Source organism: Colletes latitarsis, chromosome 8, assembly GCF_051014445.1.
Source record: "Colletes latitarsis isolate SP2378_abdomen chromosome 8, iyColLati1, whole genome shotgun sequence".
Taxonomy (NCBI): domain Eukaryota; kingdom Metazoa; phylum Arthropoda; class Insecta; order Hymenoptera; family Colletidae; genus Colletes; species Colletes latitarsis.
In genome coordinates this window covers 23,718,553-23,742,359 of record NC_135141.1, presented here as the reverse complement: position 1 = coordinate 23,742,359, position 23,807 = coordinate 23,718,553, and the positions used below count along the sequence as shown (strand labels likewise).

The 23,807-nt window shown below is 36.3% G+C and overlaps 7 protein-coding genes across 18 annotated transcripts; 4 read left to right on the top strand and 3 right to left on the bottom strand.

The window, feature by feature from the left end:
* The first annotated feature begins 63 nt into the window (after positions 1 to 63).
* On the top strand, positions 64 to 1,891 carry LOC143344859 (non-structural maintenance of chromosomes element 3 homolog). 2 transcript variants are annotated; one of them, XM_076771398.1, is made up of 7 exons: positions 64 to 224; positions 533 to 732; positions 826 to 876; positions 945 to 1,113; positions 1,188 to 1,282; positions 1,367 to 1,498; positions 1,709 to 1,891. In XM_076771398.1, exons 1-7 carry the CDS (start codon positions 221 to 223, stop codon positions 1,790 to 1,792), a joined length of 735 nt encoding a protein of 244 aa, XP_076627513.1. In that variant the 5' UTR covers positions 64 to 220; the 3' UTR covers positions 1,793 to 1,891. The 2 variants fall into 2 exon arrangements, with proteins under 2 accessions (XP_076627513.1, XP_076627512.1); XM_076771397.1 differs by having other exon boundaries at positions 67 to 224; positions 533 to 876.
* Positions 1,892 to 3,705: 1,814 nt separating this feature from the next.
* Caf1-55 (chromatin assembly factor 1 p55 subunit) lies at positions 3,706 to 12,377 on the bottom strand. 3 transcript variants are annotated; one of them, XM_076771388.1, is made up of 5 exons: positions 12,258 to 12,377; positions 10,645 to 11,143; positions 10,303 to 10,560; positions 9,905 to 10,232; positions 3,706 to 9,823 (listed from the first exon to the last, which is right to left on the bottom strand). In XM_076771388.1, exons 2-5 carry the CDS (start codon positions 11,052 to 11,054, stop codon positions 9,644 to 9,646), a joined length of 1,176 nt encoding a protein of 391 aa, XP_076627503.1. In that variant the 5' UTR covers positions 11,055 to 11,143; positions 12,258 to 12,377; the 3' UTR covers positions 3,706 to 9,643. The 3 variants fall into 3 exon arrangements, with proteins under 3 accessions (XP_076627503.1, XP_076627502.1, XP_076627504.1); XM_076771387.1 differs by lacking the exon at positions 12,258 to 12,377 and adding an exon at positions 11,693 to 11,815; XM_076771389.1 differs by lacking the exon at positions 12,258 to 12,377 and adding an exon at positions 11,447 to 11,556.
* Positions 3,832 to 8,785, top strand: Slob (Slowpoke binding protein). 3 transcript variants are annotated; one of them, XM_076771384.1, is made up of 9 exons: positions 3,832 to 4,160; positions 6,295 to 6,464; positions 6,824 to 7,089; positions 7,198 to 7,495; positions 7,571 to 7,662; positions 7,987 to 8,112; positions 8,172 to 8,245; positions 8,333 to 8,380; positions 8,469 to 8,607. In XM_076771384.1, coding segments are annotated over exons 1-9 (1,404 nt in total). In that variant the 3' UTR covers positions 8,470 to 8,607. The 3 variants fall into 3 exon arrangements, with proteins under 3 accessions (XP_076627499.1, XP_076627496.1, XP_076627498.1); XM_076771381.1 differs by lacking the exon at positions 8,333 to 8,380 and having other exon boundaries at positions 8,469 to 8,785; XM_076771383.1 differs by lacking the exon at positions 8,469 to 8,607 and having other exon boundaries at positions 8,333 to 8,399.
* A 407-nt stretch (positions 12,378 to 12,784) lies between the features above and the next one.
* Positions 12,785 to 14,183, top strand: LOC143344863 (uncharacterized). Its single transcript, XM_076771404.1, has 3 exons — positions 12,785 to 12,919; positions 13,033 to 13,271; positions 13,383 to 14,183. Exons 1-3 carry the CDS (start codon positions 12,811 to 12,813, stop codon positions 13,608 to 13,610), a joined length of 576 nt encoding a protein of 191 aa, XP_076627519.1. The 5' UTR covers positions 12,785 to 12,810; the 3' UTR covers positions 13,611 to 14,183.
* Tfam (mitochondrial transcription factor A) lies at positions 14,032 to 15,889 on the bottom strand. 3 transcript variants are annotated; one of them, XM_076771400.1, is made up of 5 exons: positions 15,802 to 15,889; positions 15,582 to 15,731; positions 14,872 to 15,244; positions 14,709 to 14,807; positions 14,032 to 14,523 (listed from the first exon to the last, which is right to left on the bottom strand). In XM_076771400.1, exons 2-5 carry the CDS (start codon positions 15,635 to 15,637, stop codon positions 14,317 to 14,319), a joined length of 735 nt encoding a protein of 244 aa, XP_076627515.1. In that variant the 5' UTR covers positions 15,638 to 15,731; positions 15,802 to 15,889; the 3' UTR covers positions 14,032 to 14,316. The 3 variants fall into 3 exon arrangements, with proteins under 3 accessions (XP_076627515.1, XP_076627516.1, XP_076627517.1); XM_076771401.1 differs by lacking the exon at positions 15,802 to 15,889 and having other exon boundaries at positions 15,582 to 15,788; XM_076771402.1 differs by lacking the exon at positions 15,802 to 15,889 and having other exon boundaries at positions 14,872 to 15,237; positions 15,572 to 15,711.
* Positions 15,890 to 16,534: 645 nt separating this feature from the next.
* On the bottom strand, positions 16,535 to 22,772 carry LOC143344840 (uncharacterized). 3 transcript variants are annotated; one of them, XM_076771352.1, is made up of 6 exons: positions 22,118 to 22,165; positions 21,526 to 21,829; positions 21,343 to 21,413; positions 20,916 to 21,254; positions 17,929 to 20,803; positions 16,535 to 17,854 (listed from the first exon to the last, which is right to left on the bottom strand). In XM_076771352.1, exons 2-6 carry the CDS (start codon positions 21,562 to 21,564, stop codon positions 17,636 to 17,638), a joined length of 3,543 nt encoding a protein of 1,180 aa, XP_076627467.1. In that variant the 5' UTR covers positions 21,565 to 21,829; positions 22,118 to 22,165; the 3' UTR covers positions 16,535 to 17,635. The 3 variants fall into 3 exon arrangements, with proteins under 3 accessions (XP_076627467.1, XP_076627469.1, XP_076627468.1); XM_076771354.1 differs by lacking the exons at positions 21,526 to 21,829; positions 22,118 to 22,165 and adding an exon at positions 22,454 to 22,772; XM_076771353.1 differs by lacking the exon at positions 21,526 to 21,829 and having other exon boundaries at positions 22,118 to 22,234.
* Positions 22,420 to 23,805, top strand: LOC143344857 (iron-sulfur cluster transfer protein NUBPL-like). 3 transcript variants are annotated; one of them, XM_076771392.1, is made up of 4 exons: positions 22,420 to 22,553; positions 22,766 to 23,094; positions 23,183 to 23,556; positions 23,636 to 23,805. In XM_076771392.1, the coding sequence occupies exons 1-4, from the start codon at positions 22,467 to 22,469 to the stop codon at positions 23,803 to 23,805; spliced, it is 960 nt and encodes a 319-aa protein (XP_076627507.1). In that variant the 5' UTR covers positions 22,420 to 22,466. The 3 variants fall into 3 exon arrangements, with proteins under 3 accessions (XP_076627507.1, XP_076627508.1, XP_076627510.1); XM_076771393.1 differs by lacking the exon at positions 22,420 to 22,553 and adding an exon at positions 22,554 to 22,597; XM_076771395.1 differs by lacking the exon at positions 22,420 to 22,553 and adding an exon at positions 22,650 to 22,703.
* Positions 23,806 to 23,807: the final 2 nt, after the last annotated feature.

Genomic DNA, 23,807 nt, shown 5'->3' with positions numbered 1-23,807 from the left:
GCTAAAATCGCCTCCAAATTTTCAGGCGGTATGGCAGTCAGATATACCTCGTCTGTGATTGTATTGTAAACAAGATTTGGCGTTATTCGAACACGCGTAACGTGCACTCTTAACCTCGAAATATAATCTGAATAAAGAATTCTTTCCTAAATTGTCAGATTTACACGTTACATGTATATTGTATTTTTAAATAACGTGTTTTTATTGGCTACTGTGTAAAATGGGTACGTAATAACAATAGAGCATTTGTTCTTAACATTTTTCTTTTCCACGGACCCCTTTTAATAGTCTAATGGAACTCGTGGACTCTTATATGCAACGTTTTTCAGAATAACGTTTCTAAAAATTAGTTGAATCAATATATTTTAACCAGTGTTAAAAATCCTGACTTTCTATATGTAAGATTGTAGACGCCTAGATATGTTTGGGCTCCGTGGATCATAGATTAAAAATCACTACAATAAAGTATTTAATTCACGTTTCCTGTTCCTTACATCCATATAAACTAGACCAATTCTATTTGGTTGCGCAGGTTTACCACAAAAAGGGAAGTCAAGCGTACACCAAACTAAATTTTTGTCACAAACAAGCAACAGGTCAAGAACCAATAATGTTACCAGTTTGTCTCAACCTCTTCAAAGTAGAAGTAGAAATAATCAAACAATGAGGCATAATCAAAGGGAACATGTTGAGGAAGAACTGTTTATGGCTCACGAAGTAGAAAATCAACATGTCTGTACCTTGATAAAGTATTTTTTTGCATTAGACAAGAAAAAACAGATTATAAGTAAATCACGCATAATCAAGAACGTCTTTGGCAATCAGGGGAAACATTTTCATAGAGTGATGACTGAAGCAAAAGATATATTATCAAAGGTATAATCGAAAATTTAATTTCGCGTTATTTACTACAATTTGGTTTGCATAATGATACGCATTGATAGATTTTTGGATACCGTCTGGTGGAACTGGAGGGTAACAAATACATGTTGGCAAACGAAATAGATAACGCGACATTGCACATTCGTCCGTCTGATTCCCAAAGTAAACAACAAGTACTGTTATTTTTAGTGCTCACGCACATTTTTATGCTCGAGGGATCCTCTACCAAAGGTAACTTTTAAACGTTACCGAAGAAAATCGCGAGAGATGAAAATATGCCGTTAACGTTTTCAAAAACGCTTTAGAATCACTGTGGCAGTTTCTTAGAAATTTGGGTATTACATGCTCAGACAACACCCATCACTATTACTTTGGCAATGTTGTACACTATATAGACGAGGTAAGAAGAAAGGGATAAAGATATTGCACGATATTACAAATTCGAAAAAAGAATAATATTGATCCAACCCTATTGCGTGTTCAGATATTTGTTGCCCAAAAGTATCTCGAGAAGATAGTCGTGGACAAGGAAGATTCATCAAAAATTGAATATAAATGGGGACCTAGAGCAGAGTATGAATTTTCTCGACGCGCATCTTTGGAATTTATGTCGGAAGTAATAACATATTCTATACTTATTTCCGTACAGTGAGTCCTCGAGTTACGCAGATTCGTAGCTTTGAGTTAAACAATTTTACCGTATTTTGATATTTATACAATTTGTCCCACACTTAAAAGCTTCAGAACGAATTAACCGCGTAAGTGGATGACTTACTGTAATAGCGTACATATAGAATAAGCGACATACAATATCGTTTACGCGCAGGTCTACAATGGACGTCCAATACAAAATTGGCCGTTGCAGTTTAAAACTATGATCGCACGAGAAAAATCGAAGAATCTCCACTGATCCACATTATGGATAAACTGTTGCATTATGTTTATTGACTGATTATGTTTATTAACTGTTTATACATTGTACAAAAATAAATTTGTGTTAATCAGTCAACAGAGTAGTTTCGAAAACGATATTTTCCTGACTAACAATAAGTAGCAAATTTCTTCAAATGTCCCTGAGTGCAGCCATAAAACTGCAAAGCGAGATTAAAGTTCGTACGCGGTCTTCGAGTTCAGCACAGGGGTCAGAGGAATCTGAAACACGCTCAGTTGCCCTAGTTTTAACCAAATCTAATCGGATTCATATTTTCTTACAACGTTACGTTGCACAACTCGACGAGCTTCGAACGAAATGAAGTTACAGAAACCATCGAATCGTCATTATTCTTATTGTGACATTCGAAATTTGCAACAATAAAACAAGCTGTCCTAATTTTGTTTGCGAACGAATAATACTTCGATAGAACCTTACGTGCATTCCGGTAAGTTACTTTACGCATAAACATAAATGCTTCGGCCTTGTTACGGGAGAGAAACATCCATAATGATTTTTCCACGACGCATTTTATTATATTTTGACAGCCATGGAAAAAGACAAGCGACAGGCTACATCAGGCCAGACAGTACCGAATGCTTAATCGTGAGGTTTCCGTTAAGTCGACGGTAGCAGCTTAATCTCTTACTATTCCAGCGTGCATCGGAAACCCGATTACACTGTCCAACACCAATTTTGTTTTGCAATATCCACTACGTTATCCTTATAGAGTTTCTCGTCCTAAACACGTCCTCGATCGCTATCAATTGTTGAAAACCATGATTTTCAGTGAAAATATCGGACGATCGAGAGAAGATCCAGATCGATGACGTTGCCCTACTACAATTCGCGAAGGAAGGAAGAAGCTAACTACGGAAGAACAAAAGAACATTCAGATATTCGTGATAGACTTTTGGAACTTGAAGGATTAAACGTGCATTGCACAATGAACTACTCGTACGAATATAAATTTCTCTCTACGTGAATATTTCTTTTTAATTAATTTCATTTACAATTAATGCAGGCTGAGATACGTAAATAAATTCATGGAAGAAGAGGTCGATTCTCGGACGAGTTACGATACGTACGAATCCGTAAAAAATCGTAGAAACGTTAGAGGATAAACGAAGCGGACGGATATCGTTATCGTCGGCGCTCTTCATTCGAAAACGTAACTTTCCCGTTCGCGAATGGCAAGAGCGTGATTGCGCAGTGAAGAGTACCCACGGTGAACCGTACCAGCTGTCCAACTACCAGTGCAGCGAATCTGTGTCAGTCAGGCCGGGCTGCAAAGCAGGTGCTGAACGCGAGTCGACGGTCAGTGTTCGTCGGTGTTCCAGCCGGGTCTGGTGGGTAGGTAGACGCTTTGCGTCGCGGCGCGCGCGGTTCGTAGTGTCGCAGTACCGCGCGCATCCCTGCACTCTTACCCTACTTCTGCAAACCATTCTTTCATCGTAGTGCAAGGCCTATCTCTGGCCTAACACCGGCGATTAGTCGCTGACAACGGGGGACCAAATTCGGTAGAGAGAAATCGCGTACACGGGCGAACCTCGTTTCCCGATATAATCGTCCGCGTAACTGGACGAACTAAAATAGTAGTAACGATGAAAACGATTTACAACGACCGAGGGAACACCGCGTAGGAAGAACAACGAAATATCGTGCGATCCTTCGGGACGATCGTCCTGCATCGAACGATGCCACGCGTTTCACGGACTTGTTCGACGTTAGAGAGAGTCAAGAAGAATGGAAAAATGAATTTTCGTTTTTGAGAAGCGTCGAGAATCAAAGGGAAGCTCATTGTCTGACGTAGAATCGTCTGAATGAAAGTCGGGACTCGCTGAGCCTCTAATGGTGACGACGAACGCCCCTTTGACCGCGTATGTATACGGTTCGATGCAACGGGCACGTTGAAGCATCGCAAACTAAGGCATAGGGAATTATTTATTACCCGGCGGAGCGGATACGGCGGTCGACGATCCAAAACGGCGCGCGGCGGGGCAGGGAACTCGCGCAAAATGTTCAATCTCTATCAGAATTTGAACAAGAGGGACGACGAACACAAGGAACCGGTGGTCACCGGGCACGACAGATTCTGGCAAGAACGTCCGAAGACGCGGCGAAAACGTCGCGCCGTCAATCGAAGGACCCAGAGTGCCATCGAACTCGATTCCGAGGCTATAGTATCCGCACGGGGAACTCTGCGCCGTGGAAGAAGCGCGAGCATCGAGGACGAAGACAGCGACGATGAGAAGGGCTACCAGTTGACTAATAAAATCGACAATCTAGCAAAAATATTATTTAGTCGCGTGTCTGCCGCAAGGGGCTGCAAGGAGTCCGATGTCAGGTAATTCCAACAGTCTAGCTACACACTGTGACAAAACTAGTATAGGAACTAGGATAATGCCGAAATTTGGACTCGCTAAATTCGAAAATTTCCTGGGCACGCGCGCTAGGTTGCCTCGACTCAACAGATATTTTTATAAACTTTCTACGTACGACAAATTCTCAAAGTTGTTTTCCTTGAAAACAAAGCCTCGTTGGCACTTGTACCACCCTATATAATAGCGTTGTACGACAACGATCGTGGAATTGACAAAAGAATCGGCATTAGCTATACGAAAATATGAATTACATCCGAAGAAAGTTTTACCGATGACGCGTCTGACCATTAATCGTTTTTTCTACTTGCACCAAAGTCCAAGTACCCGATTCCTCTTTGATGTCGATTTTCTCAAAAAAGAAAAAAAACGAACGAAAAAATGTTATTTCTTGTTTATCCTGTGTATTCACGACTCTGATAGAAATAATTTGCACGGGTCTAAACGGACCCGGAGTCCGCTGAGCGAGGGTTAATTTATTGCAAGCGTTTCGCGACACACCTGTTGGGGAAACAGAAATTTCGTTTCAAATTATTCGAACAACCCAATATTATCGATTACCTATCCAATAAGGAAGAGAGGGAGAGAAAGAGAAACGTTTCGTACGATCGATAGCAGCAGAGTTACTCGATTACAGCTAACGACAGCAGAATTGTGTTGCTACCTGCGCTTCGAATCGAATCTGTTAACACTATATCCAACGAGACACCGTTTCCAAGATTTCTTTCACCGAAGACTATCGATCGACCTCGAGTATCCTTCGGTCTCTCAACTACACGATACACGAGTACCCAAGTTAGCTTTTCGTTTACAAACGGTTCGACTGTTGAACAGTAAACGCGCGATCACTATAAGTAACAGTGCCTACGAACGTGGTTGATCCAAACGATTTTCGATCGGAACGCGTCGACGCGATGAGTGAAAACTCCGTGAAAACTGCACTCTATCCGTATTAAAAAGTAGGGCTGCGACTATTCGTACATAGTAAGGAACGAAATAACGTGCACGTGGAATTTTAAGTAGGGCCAAGCCCCGATTAAAACTTTTAATTATGACGACGCAGACCGTTGAGACGCTATCACGGTACACTGACGACCGTCACAGGGATTGCTTGCAGAATGTTAAATTTCGAGGGAAACGAATACCGACAACGCAGCCACGATCGTTTAGGTGACATCCGTTCGCAATCAAATTAAAAAGATAGAAGGAAAGCAAAATTTCAAGTGAAATTTTTTTTTCTCCGAATTCCTCACACGTATTTATCGATTTTAAGTAATATAAATCCGAATAATAAACTGTTGGAATAGTCCAAGCCCTATATGGAAGTAAACGTAGGTGGCGGAGGCTAACAGGAATTCGAGAATTTCGACTCGGTGGGATAAGCTTAGTTTATTCGCGAACTGGAGAAAAATCGAAAGCCGTGGGGCGTCGAGAGTACGTCGACAACCTCGATATTATTTTACAACTGTCGTCTAATTGGATGAAACCCTTCCGTTCGTAGGCACGGATGGCTGCTCGCTGGCAACGCTAACGCGGTCGATCCAGTTTGTAGTCGTTGCTTCTGGAGTCTAATCCATTATTGGGATCACTCGGGAAATCATTCACCCGGCCAAGAAATTGTTGTTAAACACGATTATGATTTTCCGAACGATAGGTATTACTACTTCTACTTTCATTCTCGTTCCTTAAACTTTTCGTTACGATTACCTCCGACGCGAATTACCTCTCAGACAACAACAAGTAGGCTTGCCTATGTCAGGTATGCAAATACCTGTGATAGTTGCTTCATCATTGAGGTAATTTAAGGTAGTGGAAGCTCGATATTTGGGCACGAACCCCGTTCGTTGTTGCATTGTGTCGACAAGTGTAAGGGATGGTCACTTATTGTTAGCAACAAGTGCCATATCTTCCGTTTGAGACAAAAGATCGTTAGAGACCGACGATTACTTCTAAATATCTCATCGTTGGAATACTTTCGTGTCCAACGTACTAAAAGGCACATGGAAAAGAACTTTGTGCGTTTGCAAGAGCGGAAATCGATTCCTGGTAGCGAAAGGGAACAAGATCGAGCTAAATTTCTTCGTTGTTTGCACACGACAGAAATGGAAGACACAATTACACGGCACTGGGTCACGGACCGTCCGTTTGCGAGGACGTTGGCGAGTACATGGAAATGGAGAGAAGATCCCGAGACCGTGCCTTATCAATCTGTCAGGTTTATATCCGAGGAACGCCGCGCTACAGTCTCATCAAGCAGCTGAATAATCTCGGTAAGCTCGCCCCCCTTTGCATCTCCGGCGCAACTTTTATTTTCCAGTATACGTGCAAGACGACCACGTAAACGCGTACGTAAGTATTCTGCGGCGAGTGTCCTTCCTCGAGGAGTACACCACGGCCTCAACGACGACCCGATCCACTATCCGTGTACACCTGGCTCGGTAGTGTGTTTCAAGAAGAAACCAAAGTAGCCAGCCAGGCATGTGTCTGCGATACGACAGAGTTTAGTAGAGCAAGGACTTTGATATTAGTATTAATTCGATACTAGTAAATTTAATAAGGGCCAGTGAATGTTAATTTCGCAAAAAAATTAAAGTACCGAAGTCTTTTGATCTTTTCGGTGATATTTCAGGCTCGAGAATGGACAAACACTGGTTCGCGGTGAGAGACAACTCCCTAAAGACCGACCGACTGATCACGTTAGCTCCATTGAGCAAAAACTGTTCGTTAAGCATTTCTCCCCTGACGAAAAACATCTTAAACGATTTGTTCTTAGCCTTGCAACATCCGTACATATGTCCTATATTCGATATCGATTTTCTCGAATACGAGAATCAGAATTACGTTATCCTGGTTCAGCCGATCAGCCAAGGTAGTCTGAAAGACTTGATATACGGGGTGAGTAACGATACGGTAGCGTTGGGTAGTAGCCGCGAAATGAAAAAAAAAAATATAAACGGAGAGAAATGACGAGTTTTCCAACGTGCTGTCGGTGCTATTCGGTAGATTGAAAGAACCGGCTGGAACGAAGATTGGGGCCAAAAGTACGCTTCTCGCGGTAAGGGACTCCCCTTGCCTCAGGTTCAACAAATGGGACGTCAAGTATTGGAAGCGTTGATTTTTTTGAAAGAAAGAGGATTTCCAACCGTGACCCATTTGCACTCGGGAAACGTGCTCGTACAAAACGGTGTCGCGCGGCTCGCCGGCCTCGAGAACACGCTTCTCGGATTCACCAGTCGAATACATCCGGTAATCACGTCGCGAATGTCGCAACCAACCACTTCCATCGACACTATATGTTTCGGTAAGATAAATTTCTATCGACTATTCGATCGAGCCATAAGCATCGTTATTTTTCACTGTCTAAATATCCTTCTAGGTCATATGCTATTTGAAATGTGCGCTGGTTACGAATTACGATCGTTTAAACCGAATTCCGTACATCTCTCGGATCTTGAAATGTATCCACAAGTACAAATCTCTCTCTCTCTCTATCTATCTATCTATCTATCTATCTACCTATCTATCTATTTATCACACACCCTCGTCAGCTCGTTTCCATTTTCTTTCTTTAACATACAGTATTGTCGTTCGGTCCGATTTTTTCATGGGCTCGTAAAAATTTTAGCAGTAGCGATATTTGCGTAGTCGTAGAAAGAAGCAACGTTTAGTCGACGACGAAAATTAAATTACGCGCTTCGACCGATTGTTGTTTAATTTATTCGCGAGTCCATGAAAAAATACACGGACCTGCCTCGCGCCAGAGGAAACTGATCGAACCGTTCACGTATACAGGTTGTCGAGTTACTGAAATTTATATTCGGTGAACCAACGAATCGTCAAAAAATCATCCAAGAGCTTCTCGTTCATGATTTATTCAGAAACATCGATCTTCGTGAAATGCGAAGCGCTCCCGTCACGGTAAGAATTATCGAGTTTTTGTTCTGTTAAAATTTACCTACTACCAATCTTTCTCGTAGATATTTCGACCAACTTTAACACCGCCAATCGTCAACTTGCTCGACGGCATTAAACGACAAAACGTCAATAAGAGGTAACGAAAACGCTACGCCAAAATCGTATAAACTTGTTCCTGGCCATTTTTCTATTTCGCTAAAGATTCATTTTGCATGCACAACAGGCAGAGGTCACGCTCTATAAGCGACGTGTATTTAACACGCAAATTTTGGTAATGACACCAAAGATCCGAGATTAATCAACATAAACTTGGAACGTAACAATCATTAAAACTTAAATCCTCTTTCCTACTTTTACAGACTTGCAAGCTTGGACGATACCGTCGATGTCGATGCAGTGTCTCTGCACAGACCAGACACGGTTTGCGAAAATTCATTGCTCGACGAAATATACAACGAGCTTTCGAACACGGCTGTATAATTGTGGGAACAAAGTTTATTCGGTACGCGATCCTTGGACGCGTTCATTTAATCGAGGATCGTGTATTCGTACGTTTCTCTACCAAGTGCCAAAAAATAGTTTCAATCCTAACGACGATGCAACGATGATATATTTAATGGAAAAGTAAGAAGAAGACAAGAAATAAGGAAAAACGAATAAAGAAAAGTTGTACATGTACGGTCAACTTTATTATTTAAAGTATTAAAAGACACCCAAGATACCTGCATCTGTCGAACATAAAGGGAAACAATGAACTATCACTTTACAATCGTCGAAAACTCGTCACTTCTTCGTTGTGTTTTCATTACATGTTTCTACAATGTTTCCATCCCTCGCTGATTTAGTAGAAATATATCGACACTAATAACGCAAAACGATACAAAAATAAACAGAAAAAAATAATATTCTCTTGTATAAATACCAGCGACGATGCGTGCGTATATCATTCCTTTTTGTTATCGTTTCGAACAGAGAAATAACACATTTTACCGTAATGCTTGAGTTATCAAACAAATAATACTTGATTAAATTCGAATAAAAATCTTCCTACTACCGAACAATCTTGTCTTACATAATTATTTGTTTTCAAACCAATACACTAATTACGGTATCCAATAAGATCAAACCCAAAAAATTAACCTTTCGTTGCAAATCATAGAACTTAGGACGCAACTTTATACGAACGTAAGAAATTACATCACAGAATCCACGGAAAAACTGATTTTCCAATAATTTCATACATAATGTGTCTTATAATCTTACAAGGATCAGGGAAATACAAGCATCGATCACGTCTAGGAAACACTGAACACGGATATTCGACGCTCAGTTAATCATTTGTGTAAATGTGCACATAACTTGGCAAACGGACTTCCAAATTGGTAATAAAAATAGGCGTTATTGCTTCTTGAAGATCTTTTCGTTTTAACGTTTTCCTTATACTAGTTCGGATAGTTGGTTTCGCGCGAGGATACGTTTATGTTGGTAGAAAATGTCAATATCAAATAATTTAATCTTTATTATTTCTCACGGTTTATGAAGCACCAGCTTCTAGTTCACTGGCTGGCGTATCCGGTTCTTCGTCATTGTAAATGTTTTCTGCCATTTGCCACACCTGCATTATATTATCCTCTGACACTGAACATATAACCCACGGTTCGTTTGGATTCCATGAAAAATCACTAATCTTTGCTGTGTGGCCGCCATGTATAAACTGTAAAATTCAAACAGACACATGACTTACTTTTCTTACAGTACGAATCACTGTCCCCAAGAATAAAAATATCGAATGTACCAGTAATTCGGGTGGACCATCTTCGGCATCCTCGCTAGACTGCTCTTCGCCAATTTTACTAAGATCCCATACGTGTAGGCGCCTATCTGTACCACTACTAGCTAATATCGTCTCGTTATGCGGTGACCACTGTACTTGAAAGATCTCGTCTTTATGAGATTCGAACGAATGTAATTTTAGTTTAAGATTCCTTAAATCCCAGAGCGCCACCGTTTTATCAGCGCTACCGGTCGCAAGAATGAATTCCGAATACGGATTGAAACTTAAACAATTAACTTCAGCAGTGTGAGCATCGACCGTATGACTTGGTTTGCTGGTATTGTTACACCTATAAATTATTGAAAAATTATCATATTTTCTACCTATTTGTTTTATCGACGATAATGATAAATAATTACCTTGTGTCCCATATCATTAATTTTTGATCATCTGCAACAGAACCAAATAAAGATTCGTGCAATAGATGCCAAGCTACATCTTCGACGACAGCCGTGTGCCCGGTAAAAATTGTTTTCGCATCTATAACGCGATTTTCTTTAGGTGGCGCGTTAATATCCCACAGACAGATGGTATGATCATCGGACGCACTGAGCAGGTATCCATTGAGATTTGGATTCCACGAAAGGCCATAACCTTCCTTTTGATGTCCTCTCAATCTAATTAAGTGTTAGCAAATAAAATTTATAGATATACCAACTATATACAAACTTTGTTCAAAAAGATATTTTTTGCTTACTCACCTTAGATCAGGCTGACATTCACCATTTGGATCTGGTTTACTAGGATGTTTTGTGTAATCAAATACTAAAACATCGCTAGATGGTGTTTTAGTTGCGATTACGCAAGGATTTTGTGGCATATATCGTGCTCTGTTTACCTCTCCCTCATGATTTATCTTTATTTCAATTTCTATCTTCCCACTAACAGAACCAAATCCTCCAAACTCGCCTTTTTCATTATCATAATGAGAGGCATCAAACTGAGCATCTTCATTTGGCAATTGAACACTAGCAATAAGTAAATGATTCTGTTCGTCCGAAGTATGTGTACCCAGTATAAGGCGGTGTACAGAATAATCCTTTCCCTCTGGTCTTGTTACATCAGGCAACCACTGGGCAGTTAAAGATGGCCATTCTAGAGCATGTGTCATCACAAGGTCGTACAAAAAGGGAGTATTTTTTTTCCATATTTTATATTCTTCGTTGATAACTCTTTCCTCTACGGCATCATCAAAAGTCTCTGCAATGAAATAGAATATGGAGTAAACATATTAATACTTATAAAATATCAATGTAAACGTAAATATTAAACACAAACAGTTACATCGCATAACTTTATTAAAAAATGATGAAAAAGTAGGTATATCAAATTGAAAAATATTTAGTTTATACAAAAAAATATTCTATATAGATTAACTTAATTGTTTAAGGAAAATCAGATATAACGTAACATTAGTATCGATTAAAATTTCAATTAATAAAATCGGTGACTTTCGCGATAATATAACCTGCCGGTCAGTAAATACGAATCTTTTTCTTAAACCTTTTGATTTCACAATACAGAAACATTTAACGTTTGATCATAGCCATAATTCAATATCAAAGGTGAATCCGATTTTGAAAAACGTATTTTATTTCTAACAAAAATGAATTTATATAAATTTCTCGCTTAAAGTAATCTTGTTTACTATAATACGAAAGCGTCCTTTGAACGAACAACCGACCGCTGTAATTATATGAACAATTAGAAAACTTAACATGGTTACAAAACAACGAATCTTATTCTTACCGCCGTCTTTATCACCCATCCTTACGTTTCGTTAAATTTTTAATATAATTCGTGAAATACCGACAAAATCTTTAACCCGCCAAAAAGCCGCGAAGCACAGCCGGAATTCATCAAAAATGCAAACGTACTTGCTAGAATGCCTTAAACATACGCCGCGTTTTCATTGTACAATCACACACATGAATGGACAACCTAATCTTTTGCGATACGTAGTTTAAATTACATCTGTATAGTACATTTTTTAACGTTACATACATATGAATGATTAACATGTGTGTCGTATTAAATAAATAAAATTACATGGTGTAATTGACCAGTATCAAAACTTTGCTAGAGTACAAACTAAAAAAGTCTTAGAGGATTCGGATGTTTCATTCTGTTTGATACGTTATGTTTAAGCGAGTCAGGATTTTCAACACTGTTTTAACTAACATTTAAGAACGTTATTTTGAGGAATATTGCATAGAAAGGGTCCACGAGCTTCATTAGGCTGTCAAAAAGGATCGATGAAAACAAAAGATTAAAGACCACTGATGTATAGTATAGATCTATAGTAAAAACTCACATTCGCCTTCTTTCTCGAATCCCCGAAGCTGTCCGAAACACCAGAGCTCAGGTACACGTGGTTGTACATTGTGTGCGTAAGTGGAGGGGCAGTTTCTTCTGGGCACTGGTCTGCTTGCTGTTAACACTATATGTCATAGACAAATAATATCAATTACAACTATTACTAAATGATAGGGAAGCCACTGCTAGGCAATACAATCAAATTTACAATACACAATAAGTTTTTTTTAAATTCGTTGAATTATTATATGCGATGTACATAATGTAATTCGTATGTTTTATTCATGAAAAGTGTTTAAAAATCCGCAAAACAAATCCGTGGACGCAAGATTAGTGTCATTGAGCATTCGTCGCCAATACGTGGGATCGCGAATATGTTGTGACAAACCGAAGCATCAATCATCTAAATTTAAAAAATCATTTTTTGATCGTTTGAAATTATATATTCTTTGTATTATTCGTCATATGAAATTTATCTAATGAATTATTTCTTACGAACGAGTACAAATTCTAACCTATAACATCCGATTAGTCAACATATTGTGAAAGCTATGGACGATATTAACGCTAGAAGAGAGGCAAGGAGAAGGAAAATTTTGGAAAATTCAGAAAACCGTTTGTTAAAACTTACTGGTCGAAATAGTTATACACAATCAGAAGGTAAACAATTTGTTATAATTTATAAACACGTCTGGTCAGAATTTATTTTTCTATACAGACGTACAAGAGAAGATTTTAATATTTGGCATTATTCGTTTGTTATATTGTTACAGACAAATGTAACAATGACATTAACGATACAAATGTTTTTAAATTCGATGATATTTGGAATGATATACAGACTACTTCCAGAAATGATTATGATGATATAAGAACTGAAAATATTCACAATACTCCTGCTCATACAAAATTGTTACCACTTGCATTATTAACAAACCGTATAAATTATGTATTGTTAGCTTTCTTTGTCAATATATTATTTTTACTAGAACTGGATTATATATTTGGGAAGGTAATAAAAAATATTGGAATGCTGAACAATTTCATTGTTCTTTTATACTTATATTCATATAGTAACAAATTACTACTTCATTCATATATAATTACTGATTAAATGTTTCAGACAATTACAATTCCATACCTTCCAATAGTGATGGCACGTTTGTACAGTTGTAAAAATACGCGGGAAACGCAATATGGTAGTTTACTGAATGCTGTTTTAATCTTATGTAACATTAAACCCAATTTGATTTACCAATTTAAAAAATTTGTAACAATACTTCACATAATACTTGGAGATTTAGCTTTATACATTTTTAGTTTTACCTTAATATACTATATATTTTCATAAAACAGATATTCTAACTGATTTAAATGTGTAAACATTATTATGTATCAAATGGAACTAGACAAAATGCTTATCCTGAGAATTTTGTTTAAATTTTTATAGATAATAATTAAAAAAATTTATAGATAATAAATGCACATGTCATATGTTGCATTAAACTTTTTTAAAATTTATCACAATTCATCAATATGATGACCACAACTAAAAAAATCTAAATAATTGAAAACAGTATTTGTCTATTTTTTTAAAATGGCAATCCTTTTTTCTTTACATTCTACTTACAAATTGAGTCTAAATAGATATTAAAAAAAATTCAAATTTTTTTTATAAGTATCGGATTATAAATTATTTCTTTTCAAGATATAGTTATTTAAAGTATACTTTGTACAGTTGCTGATCGACAATGAACGATATTCTAATAATCGACTTTTTTAATTAAGAATTTATTTCAAAACTCAGAGTAATTTATGGAAAGATCTACAAAATAAGAATAGTAAAATGAAAATATTATGGCGGAATAATAAGTACTCTGTACATGAAATATAAATAAAGCATTTTAAATCTACTATGCATGGATTTCACTTTGTTATCAATTTCGTAATCTTGCATTCTTACGTGTTATAACATTATTGGGCATTGGGTTTAATTAAATTATTTTAAGTCTATTATAGAAAAAGGAAGTAAATGCAAGACAATTCAGGTCTTAGTCTTATTTTTGTTTCTTTTCAATGGATTTATGTTTAAATAGAGTTTTACGTCTTACAATGTCTGTATGACCCAAATCCAGCATATCCATTTCCCAATTTTCTAGGTCTTCATCATACTTTGCTTTCAACTGTTTTGCCTTTATAAAATAGTTTTCTTTTTCTACATCCGTCATGTTATGCCAATCTTTTGTCAATAAACTCATCCATTGCTAATAAGATGAACAAAAAGAAAAAAGACTTAACATATGAATTAACTAATCTGAAGATGTTCCATTAATACAGAAAGCAATGAAACTATTGAACAAAGAATAAATAGTAACATTATTTTTTTTGTCCTTTTAAGTCTAATAGAGAGGTAATATATTTTTATTAATCAAAGGTAAATTTATCATACCGTACGAATTATGTCTGAAGTTTTTTCATGTTTCTTCGATGCTACATACAACATAAATGCATTTAGTGGTTGTTTTGGTTTTCCAAAAGTTTCTTGTTTCTGCAATTCACTTTAGATAAAACAATAAAAAGATATTAATCAATAAAGAATATAATGTGTTTACCTGTTTATTCGCTAATTTGGTTTTTTGTTCCTTTTGTTTCATTTTCTGATTTATTAATAACTGTTTTTGCTCTGGAGTTAAGGAATCTTCATATTCCTTTAATTCTTGAACATATATTTCATAGTTTGTTTTATATTGTTTTCTAAAGTCTTCTTTCTCATTAGGATTCAAATTTGCCCATTCTTTGGCTGCCACTGGTAGGAATTCCTTATATGACATAGTATGATCTTTTCCCATAAAGTTTGGCTTAATACTTCGAATGTATAAAAGGAATGCACTTTCAGGTTTCTTTGGTTTCATAGGAATTATGTCTTCTTGCGAACATTTTAATATAGTTTTTGAGAAATTCTGATAACAACTTAGCAGGTAATTTCTAAAATAAAAATGAATTCACTTTTTTGTATTAACGAAAAACGATGTAACAAAGAAAGAATCTGTTTGTACACTTTTATAAATGTATTTTTGTTGAGCAAATTACACAAGAAAAAACATTACTGTAATTAAATAATAAATTGCCTTTATAAATAGTATAATAACGAATTTAAGCAAAATTATTAGATGAAGTTATGTCACCAAAAAGAAACTAACGCACGTGCACTATCACTGAAATTACAACCATACTATTTGTATTAGAAACTTCTATAAAAGCTTGTTTTAACAAAACATGTATTTAAACTACATGAATGCGGTATAATAAAAGATCACTTTACCTTGTTGATAAGTTTCCTATTTCTATAGAACGTATTAACCTTCCAAAACGTGCCATTTTCTTTAGTATCTACAACTCAAAGTGGTTTAAGCACTGACTCTATATAGATAGATGGATTTAGGGTTTGAACGTAGGACCTATTTACACATATCTAAAAATGAATTCGATTTTACTTATTACTGAACATAAAAATTTTAATGCACATTACATAAAACAATTACCAAAAGGCCATGAAAAAATAAGATAATCGGTTTACATATTGCCCACAAGTTACAAAAGTAACTCAAAAAATGGAATTTTTGAATTATGACCAATGAATAGTATGATATAGATATCTCTTCTCGTTGGGAAAATTTTATGAATTAAAGTTCAAAATTAGTCCGTCAGATAGCACTTTCGATTACTATTTGATTTGAAACTAGATTCTACTAAATTTAAATTTTGAAAGTTAAGTTTTCTAAGTGCATAGTGGATGACGATCTCAGACTCGTAAATGAAGAATATACTATAAAAAGGTATGGAAAGATGATATTACTTGCATTAAAACAATCTAAGGATTAATAGTCCATGTTTATCCATGTTAAGTTATTTAACACAAATTAGTGTTTAATGATTGCCTTGTATATGGATCAAAAAAGCAAGCATTACAAACAAGACAGTGGCGTCTTGTTATAATTCAATCATCTACTAAAAGTTTATGGAACCTATTATACAATCTAAAATATTTGAGTCTATAACTATAAAACCATGCTCTTGCAATATTTAAAAATAAAATGTAATAATTGCTAATTAAAAAAAAATATGTTGAAGTACATGAAATATATTAATGATGTTAAAGGTTTGTCTACACGATTATATGTACAAGTATCTCATATAATATGTGTATTGTGTGTTGACACCATTCTCTTATACTTACTGGATAAAAATGAATTGGTATGAAATTAAAATTATTAAATTAATACACAATTTTCATTAAACTTTTAACATCCTGTATTTGCAAATAGTTCAACGCAACTTTTAATTTCAATCGTTTAGACAAAATTACTGTTTATATGAATACTTGTTACATTGAGTTCTTTCTCAGCTTTGCAATGTTAGACACTATTATTTCATTTGCTTCATTCAAGTCCGAAGGTTCAATAACGCATCGGTTTTCAAAACTGTTCTACCCCCTTTTTTTTTTTTATTGCAAAATGTGGGTAATTCGCATATTCATACATTTTATGTGTTTCTTTTGTAATGCATTATCTATAAGCAAAAGTTGTACATAATTGTTACAAAATAAACTGAAAGATAAATATGCTTGTAAATTGAGTGGTTGAAAACAGACATACGCAATAGTAAAGCTGATTAATACGATACAAAATGCATACTAACAATTACAACTGCACCAACACATGTACGAATAGAATGTATGTGTACGTTTACGAACATATATGTTCATGTCCAAAAATAAAACAAAAGAAAGGTGCTTTCTTTCCGATTTTATTCGTAGAATCAAAGTATCAAATTGATCGACTGACCGGAATATGTATACCTTTCACGATATAAACTTACACAGATTACACACGCTACTAGCTTTAGCGACATGATCTGTGTATACGTCTCTATACTACTTATTCCTTGGCGATGAATTATTTTATCCTTGAATTCTCATTTCTTCTACGTGATCCGAACTAAATTTTCAATTAGACACGCTTTAATAGATTTTAAAAGGACTATTCTGGAAAACTCAATCGTGCCACACGCACTATTAGAATAAGTTTATTTTCTACCGTGCGCGTAATAATTAGCGTAAGTAAGTAATACCTATGTATTTCTAGAGCGTATTTCATAACGCTTTGGACGTATGTATTATTCGTTTTAATTAAACGAATTTCTAAGCGGCTACAAAACCTCTCACTAACTGTTGCTTTGTAACAAATTTAACATTTTCGTCGAACAATCGATGATATTTATTGTGGTATGTTTTGCTAGATCCCCTTGGTTAGCTGAATCCACAAATTGGATAGATCCCTTTCCAATATACTTCGACACAATCTATTCTGCTTTCCTTCAAGTACCTCCTTCGCGTAACGATTTTTGCTGTTCCAGAAGCCGTTCCAAAGGAGATGGGCCAGGTCCAGACCATAAAGATTGTTGACTGAGTCGGGTCTTTGCCTGATCTTGACTTGATAAGTTACAAGCTTGTGAACTAGATCCCCAAGTATTGTTACTGCTGAACAACGAATAGGTGTTTCCCGTACTGATCGATTGAGTCGATTTCAAGTCCACCTGTGGACAAATATGTAACAGTACCTATAGTATTTGTAGCAATACGTCGGATGCCAAGATACAGTAATACATACTTCTAGAGATCTAGATTGTTCGAAATTATTTCCACCCGTGAAGTGTTTGGCATGTTGCAAATCCGATTGGTAATTAGAAGTTCTCAATGGAACTTGTGAGATCATGTTTCCAGGATTAACAGAGTCCTCCCAACTGTGATAGTTCTCCACAATGGATGTATCTTTACCGTGCAATTGCGTATTTCCGCTGGTTGAACCCCAACAAGGTATTGAAAGCTGTGACTGTCGAGTGTCTTTCCACAAATTGAAGTTTGTATTCTCGTAATTATGAAAAAGCGGATAATTATCCGCAGGTTGTGACGAGCTTTTCGATATGCCCACCTGATTGGGAAATGAAAATTCCAAGATATCCGAACTTTTATTGTATATGGATGACGATAATTGTTTCTGAGATAATTGACCAAAGGTATTTTGGTTGAAGTCACTTTGGTTAAAATTAAACTGGAAGCTTGATGTAGTGGTTGGACTTAACGTATTACCCGGTGCATTCGGTACATTTGGAGGCACCATAGACGCGGTTTGATGAAGCTTCTTTTGATATGTATTTAACGTTGACAAAGTAGAAGCGTTCATGATCGCTGAACTAGTTAAACTAACTTGATTATGTAAGGATATCGCGCTCGGTCTAAGATTGGTCTTTGTCAGATTTTGTGGTTGCACACCCAAGTTGTGATTCTGTTGAATGTCTAAACTATGACATTGTTGTTGCATATTTATACTTTGTTGTAGACCAAGATTTCCAGCTTGCTGAGAACTAATGTTTTGCGAAACATTCGGCAAGACATTTTGCTGAGTAGAAGATGGAAGGCCAACATTTTGATGTAATAACGAATTCTGGGGCATACTGTGGATCTGCATTCTCTGATGCAAAGGTCTATTTTGATTCGACGTATGTTGCAAACTTATATTTTGAGACATCGATTGTTGCACCGAATTAGTAAAATGTCCCTGAATTGGATAGCTCGACATATTTCCAACATGGTTTGTCATATAATTTTTCGTGAATTGCGGATTTTGTACATTGAACGATGGGCTTTGGTAACAAATATTTCCCACGCATTGAGATATACTCGATATCGGGGCTAACATCCCAGATGTTTGCTGTTCTTTCGTAGCAAGATGATTAATCTGCGGTGGTTGCGAGACAGTGTGCTGTAATTTCGCTGCTTTGGTTTGGTTTTGAGCAGAAATAATCTGACTTTGTACAGTAGTCGTAGCAAAAGGCATTAACGGTAACCGATTCGGAACGGTAACTAATGTGCTCGTGGACGCGTTAGGAACATTACTTGGTTTTGATGCTTCTCCAATCACTGACATATTTTTGTTTCCAACAGGCATATTTTTTGCTGGTGATGCCAAAGTCGATTTAGTCTTTTTCTCATTTTCCTCTTCCACGACTAGTGGAGACACATTCTTAAAAGTAACTTGCTTCTGTTCAGTTTCAGCACGTCGCATAATAGCTTGCATTGCTATATTTTGTCTTGGTTTTCTGGTTATAGATAGTGTGTTGCTCTCAAAATTGTTACATTCTGTATTTGAATCTTTACTTCGCTCCAATGAACCCTGAGGTTTCAATATACCTATTCTTTTATCTAATGTACTTTCCAACATATCGACGTCTGTGGAACCTTTACTACTGGCAGATTCCGAAAACACTGGGCTGGCCGATATCGCAGACTGTCTTTCTTTATTTAAACTAAGTTCTTCTAGTTCTTTCATCAATTCGTTACTCGGCCCACTTCCTTCACTCATAGAGCTAAATTTGTTATCGCCTTTCTCCTCTCCCAATGTGATAGCAATTAATGCAGAACCATTAATTCTATATTGGGCTAAACAATGGCCTAAACGAAGAATACGAACCGCCCGTAATTTATTGTAAGCCTCGATATCATCCTCTAAATCGGTACTTGTAAATTTTAAATACTCAAAACTTTTCTCCAATGGTAAGAAACCTTGTAAATCACGATCCTCTGGCAGTGGTACTTTAACGTACTGATTGTAAGCGAAATCGATTACGCAATTCTGCAAGGCGTTTAATAAGACGCAAAGGCTGGGCCAGATTTGAAGTCTCGACGTAAAAGCTACTTCCTCCAAAACTGTGGGTTTCGTATGGATCCAATCAAGGCACAGTTTTATAGAAGGCAAAGCGAAGTATTCGACAATAGAATTCTTTATTGTATAGACAGGTAGTAATAAAGCGGATAAACTGCCCGCTATGAGATCCAAAATGCAATCTCGAGCATTTTTTTCATCGAACGTAAATTGTTCGTTTTTCAACGATTCGGTGCTACCTACGACAACACTTGTCGTATGTTCCAAGGCATACAAATTAATTACGAACATTTGTACGAGCATCCAAGAGCTAAAACTTTCTGTCGCGACCAAAGCTGTCAGTGTTTCTGTCAATAATTTTGCATACGTAAACGCAACCTTCAAATCCCCAAGATTATGGATAATACCATGAAGCTTTAAGAAGACTGCTATGTACTCTTGAGAAGTTAATTTAGTTTTTCCGTCAATATTCAACGAAGTGTCGTTTAAGGCGGAGGATAACGTTTTTGCCAAGTTTGTTGTAGCCACAGGAAAAGGATGTTTTACGGCAACAGACCGTGTATAATGAAACACGGTGCCTAATTTATTGCCGCGAGACGCTTCGAGAAGGGCTAATTGATTGTACGGTTGTCCACTGGATGGTGATAATGATACCGCGTGCCTGTAGAACAGCTCTGCTTGTTTACTCTCGTTTCTATAACGAGCAATATCACCTAAATGCACAAGGCAATACTGACACGCGTAAAAACACGACGACTTATGAGGCACTGATAATTTTTCAACAGCTTTCCACGGCGACGTACACCCATAAATGTAACCTTTCCTGGAAAACATATTCAATATATAAATTTGCCATTTCTTCAAATTACCATATTTCAAGTAAAATTCATTGTATAGGAAAAAAAAATATATGATAATGTATTCCAACTAATTACCTCCTGAATGGTAAATCTAAATCAAATGCAGTACAAATTTCCTGTAGTAATGTCAAATAGAAACCACTTGCTGCTTCCAAACACCAACTAAGCAAAGCCTGTGATTCTCCTCGCTTTGGATTCTTCCTGTCTTTTGCTTGTGATTGCAAAGTTGCTATGTAATTCTTAAATCCAAGGTTCCAAAGTTCTTGTTCAACCTTTCTATCCAGTGCATATTCCAGATCCAATATAAGAACTTGTTGATATATTTTTTGTAATTGTTGTTGACATACCCATGCATCACTGTCATTTAAAAGATCTTTGCAACGTTGAACTTTATCCTTTAATGGCTCGGCTTTTCTAATAAAAGTATGATCAAATAAATTTTCAACAAACATTACATAGACATTTTTAGTACATTTAAAAGGTTATATCTTTGTTAACTTACTTTAAAGCTTGTACAGCTGCGTTTAGGCCCATATTCTGTGCACCTTGACTTGTTAATATGATACGTTTTGCCTATGTAAATACAAAATTTATTGTACATGTTATACCATTTGATACACACAAGAAATTGAAGTTTATAATATCCGGTGGTTTGTGAAGTGTCGTAACAAGAAGAAATACATACATTTTTATAGACACGTGCGCTTGTCCGCGAGAAATACATATTTAAGAATTAATACACTCACATAAAAACATCATAATTTTATCAAGTTGATATAGATACAGCACAATACACAGAATTTTAATTACCGATTTCCTTTAATAAATTAGTTTGCTCACAACATACGAATTTTTTTATTATTTATTACGTAGAAAATATTGAATAATTCCTACGTGAAAAATACTTCGTGTATCGATCTAATTCAGAATCGTGTTGATGAATCCAAACGATTACGCGTGTTTTTTCGTATTATGAATCTTATCTTGACCTATGCAAGAGAATTTATCCAATAACTACATATTGACCGAAATATTTAAATACGCGACGTTTCAACAAAACAAGACTTTGACAAATGTTTCAAATAATATGATTTATTCAAAGCACGAAAGTCGATATGTGTTACAATTGAAAATCTAGGTTAACTATAAGACAACGATAGTACATCTGTAACGAAGGAAGTTCACAAAGAATAAAACTGATATTCAACATTAGCACTGAAAGTTATGTAGATAAGAAATTAATTCTGAAACGTCTTAAAAACAAAAATGGAACTTACATTCACATATTTACATTTTTAAAAAAACATAAAATGCACCACATTACTGATATGTGCTTCACAGCAATGAAAAACTGCACCGCCCTCGCGTTAAACATTCAAGTTACTTTCAGTGAGAACATCAAAATCTTGAATGGGTGCAAACAAAACTGATGAAAACGTACTATCAAAGTACGCATGAATGAAGTATTGAACCAAAGATTATACTACAAGGCAATTTAAAAAAGTCATATAGCATGTTTGTCAGAGATTCAGAACAAAACAAATCAACAGTTATGTGATTTAAAATGTCAGGTTAGAAATATATTGCCAATTTCGTCGAGCAGTTCTACGTACACCGCTGCCGAAGATGTCGTTCGTATTCGCCTCTAGCAAAATTCTCACACGTTTCCGATGTGATCATAGCGGAGCGAATAATTACCGATTACTCTCGTTAGTATGTACACCTTTTGTCATCTAAGATATTTTCCATCATGTTCGGTAAGTCGTTGCGATATGTTTGATTTGTTCAAACGCACGTGGAAATAGACGATACGTACTACTACATACGCGGTAACGTAACTCCACGTGGGCAATGACACTTCCGGTGATATGCATTTATTAAATATTCTTTTCTAATTATCGATATTGTTATTTATTCCATTACAGAGCCATTCGGTTTTTCTCGACGAACGTAAGCAAAAAGAAATCGAAACGAAACGAAAAGAAATAATGGCGCGCGGTCTTCCAAAACAGAAGCCGCTAAAAGGTATCAAACAAATCTTTGTGGTCGCGTCCGGAAAAGGAGGCGTCGGAAAATCCACAACTGCTGTAAATTTATCAATTGCTTTGAAAATTCTTCAGCCTGAAAAGTCTGTTGGTTTACTCGATGCTGATGTATTTGGACCATCTATACCTCTGATGATGAATATACGACAATCCCCTGTAGTTAATGATGCAAATCTTATAGAACCGCTTGTAAATTATGGGGTGAAATGGTAAAGATATGATCCCATATTTTGCATATATGTTTGATTCTCGTAAAATTATTCTAGAATCATAAACATTTTCTCTTGTCATGCATAGTATGTCAATGGGCTTTTTAATCGACGAAAAGTCTCCTGTAATTTGGCGAGGATTAATGGTAATGAATGCAATTGACAAATTGTTACACCAAGTAGCATGGAGTCCCTTGGATTATCTCATTGTAGATACTCCACCTGGAACAGGAGACACACATCTTTCTATAATACAGAACCTTCCAGTTGCTGGTGTATTATTGGTAACTACACCTCAAAAAGCTGCCTTGGAAGTAACTAGGAGAGGGGCAGACATGTTTAAACGATTGAATGTTCCAATTGCTGGAATTGTAGAAAATATGAGCAGCATAATGTGCCCTAAATGCAATAATGAAATAACCCTTTACAGCAATGGAGTAAGAGCAATGGCTGAAGAACTTGGTATTAAGTTTGTAAATGTACATATATATATATATATATATACTAATATAGGTTTGTACTTCTTTGCATCTCTTTTTAGATGTGCAAATCTTACAAACAATGCCTCTCTCTGAAGATATTGCAGAAAGTTGTGAAGTTGGTAAACCAGTTGTGTTGTCTGCTCCAAACAGTATTCGAGCCAGTGCATACAAAAATTTAGCAGAATGCATAATCTCATTTTTAGCTAATCAACCAATACACGAAGAGTGATA

What these genes read in the sequence shown, in the direction of transcription:
- LOC143344859 (XM_076771397.1), top strand. An exon ending in CAAAAGATATATTATCAAAG is followed by an intron (nt 877 to 944) that starts GTATAATCGAAA and finishes ACGCATTGATAG; the next exon opens with ATTTTTGGATACCGTCTGGT. An exon ending in TTGTACACTATATAGACGAG is followed by an intron (nt 1,283 to 1,366) that starts GTAAGAAGAAAG and finishes TTGCGTGTTCAG; the next exon opens with ATATTTGTTGCCCAAAAGTA.
- Slob (XM_076771381.1), top strand. Translation starts at nt 3,832, where the DNA reads ATGTTCAATCTCTATCAGAATTTGAACAAGAGGGACGACGAACACAAG. An exon ending in TGAAAGACTTGATATACGGG is followed by an intron (nt 7,090 to 7,197) that starts GTGAGTAACGAT and finishes GCTATTCGGTAG; the next exon opens with ATTGAAAGAACCGGCTGGAA. An exon ending in CATCGACACTATATGTTTCG is followed by an intron (nt 7,496 to 7,570) that starts GTAAGATAAATT and finishes ATATCCTTCTAG; the next exon opens with GTCATATGCTATTTGAAATG.
- Caf1-55 (XM_076771387.1), bottom strand. An exon ending in GAATGTCAGCCTGATCTAAG is followed by an intron (nt 10,561 to 10,644) that starts GTGAGTAAGCAA and finishes ACACTTAATTAG; the next exon opens with ATTGAGAGGACATCAAAAGG. An exon ending in ATGGTCCACCCGAATTACTG is followed by an intron (nt 9,824 to 9,904) that starts GTACATTCGATA and finishes TGAATTTTACAG; the next exon opens with TTTATACATGGCGGCCACAC.
- LOC143344863 (XM_076771404.1), top strand. Translation starts at nt 12,811, where the DNA reads ATGGACGATATTAACGCTAGAAGAGAGGCAAGGAGAAGGAAAATTTTG. An exon ending in TAGTTATACACAATCAGAAG is followed by an intron (nt 12,920 to 13,032) that starts GTAAACAATTTG and finishes ATATTGTTACAG; the next exon opens with ACAAATGTAACAATGACATT. An exon ending in TGGATTATATATTTGGGAAG is followed by an intron (nt 13,272 to 13,382) that starts GTAATAAAAAAT and finishes TAAATGTTTCAG; the next exon opens with ACAATTACAATTCCATACCT.
- Tfam (XM_076771400.1), bottom strand. Translation starts at nt 15,637, where the DNA reads ATGGCACGTTTTGGAAGGTTAATACGTTCTATAGAAATAGGAAACTTA. An exon ending in ATAGGAAACTTATCAACAAG is followed by an intron (nt 15,245 to 15,581) that starts GTAAAGTGATCT and finishes TTTTTATTTTAG; the next exon opens with AAATTACCTGCTAAGTTGTT. An exon ending in CCAAATTAGCGAATAAACAG is followed by an intron (nt 14,808 to 14,871) that starts GTAAACACATTA and finishes AGTGAATTGCAG; the next exon opens with AAACAAGAAACTTTTGGAAA.
- LOC143344840 (XM_076771352.1), bottom strand. Translation starts at nt 21,564, where the DNA reads ATGTATTTCTCGCGGACAAGCGCACGTGTCTATAAAAAT. An exon ending in GCGCACGTGTCTATAAAAAT is followed by an intron (nt 21,414 to 21,525) that starts GTATGTATTTCT and finishes GTATTTACATAG; the next exon opens with GCAAAACGTATCATATTAAC. An exon ending in TTAGATTTACCATTCAGGAG is followed by an intron (nt 20,804 to 20,915) that starts GTAATTAGTTGG and finishes TATGTTTTCCAG; the next exon opens with GAAAGGTTACATTTATGGGT.
- LOC143344857 (XM_076771392.1), top strand. Translation starts at nt 22,467, where the DNA reads ATGTCGTTCGTATTCGCCTCTAGCAAAATTCTCACACGTTTCCGATGT. An exon ending in ATTACCGATTACTCTCGTTA is followed by an intron (nt 22,554 to 22,765) that starts GTATGTACACCT and finishes ATTCCATTACAG; the next exon opens with AGCCATTCGGTTTTTCTCGA. An exon ending in GTAAATTATGGGGTGAAATG is followed by an intron (nt 23,095 to 23,182) that starts GTAAAGATATGA and finishes TGTCATGCATAG; the next exon opens with TATGTCAATGGGCTTTTTAA.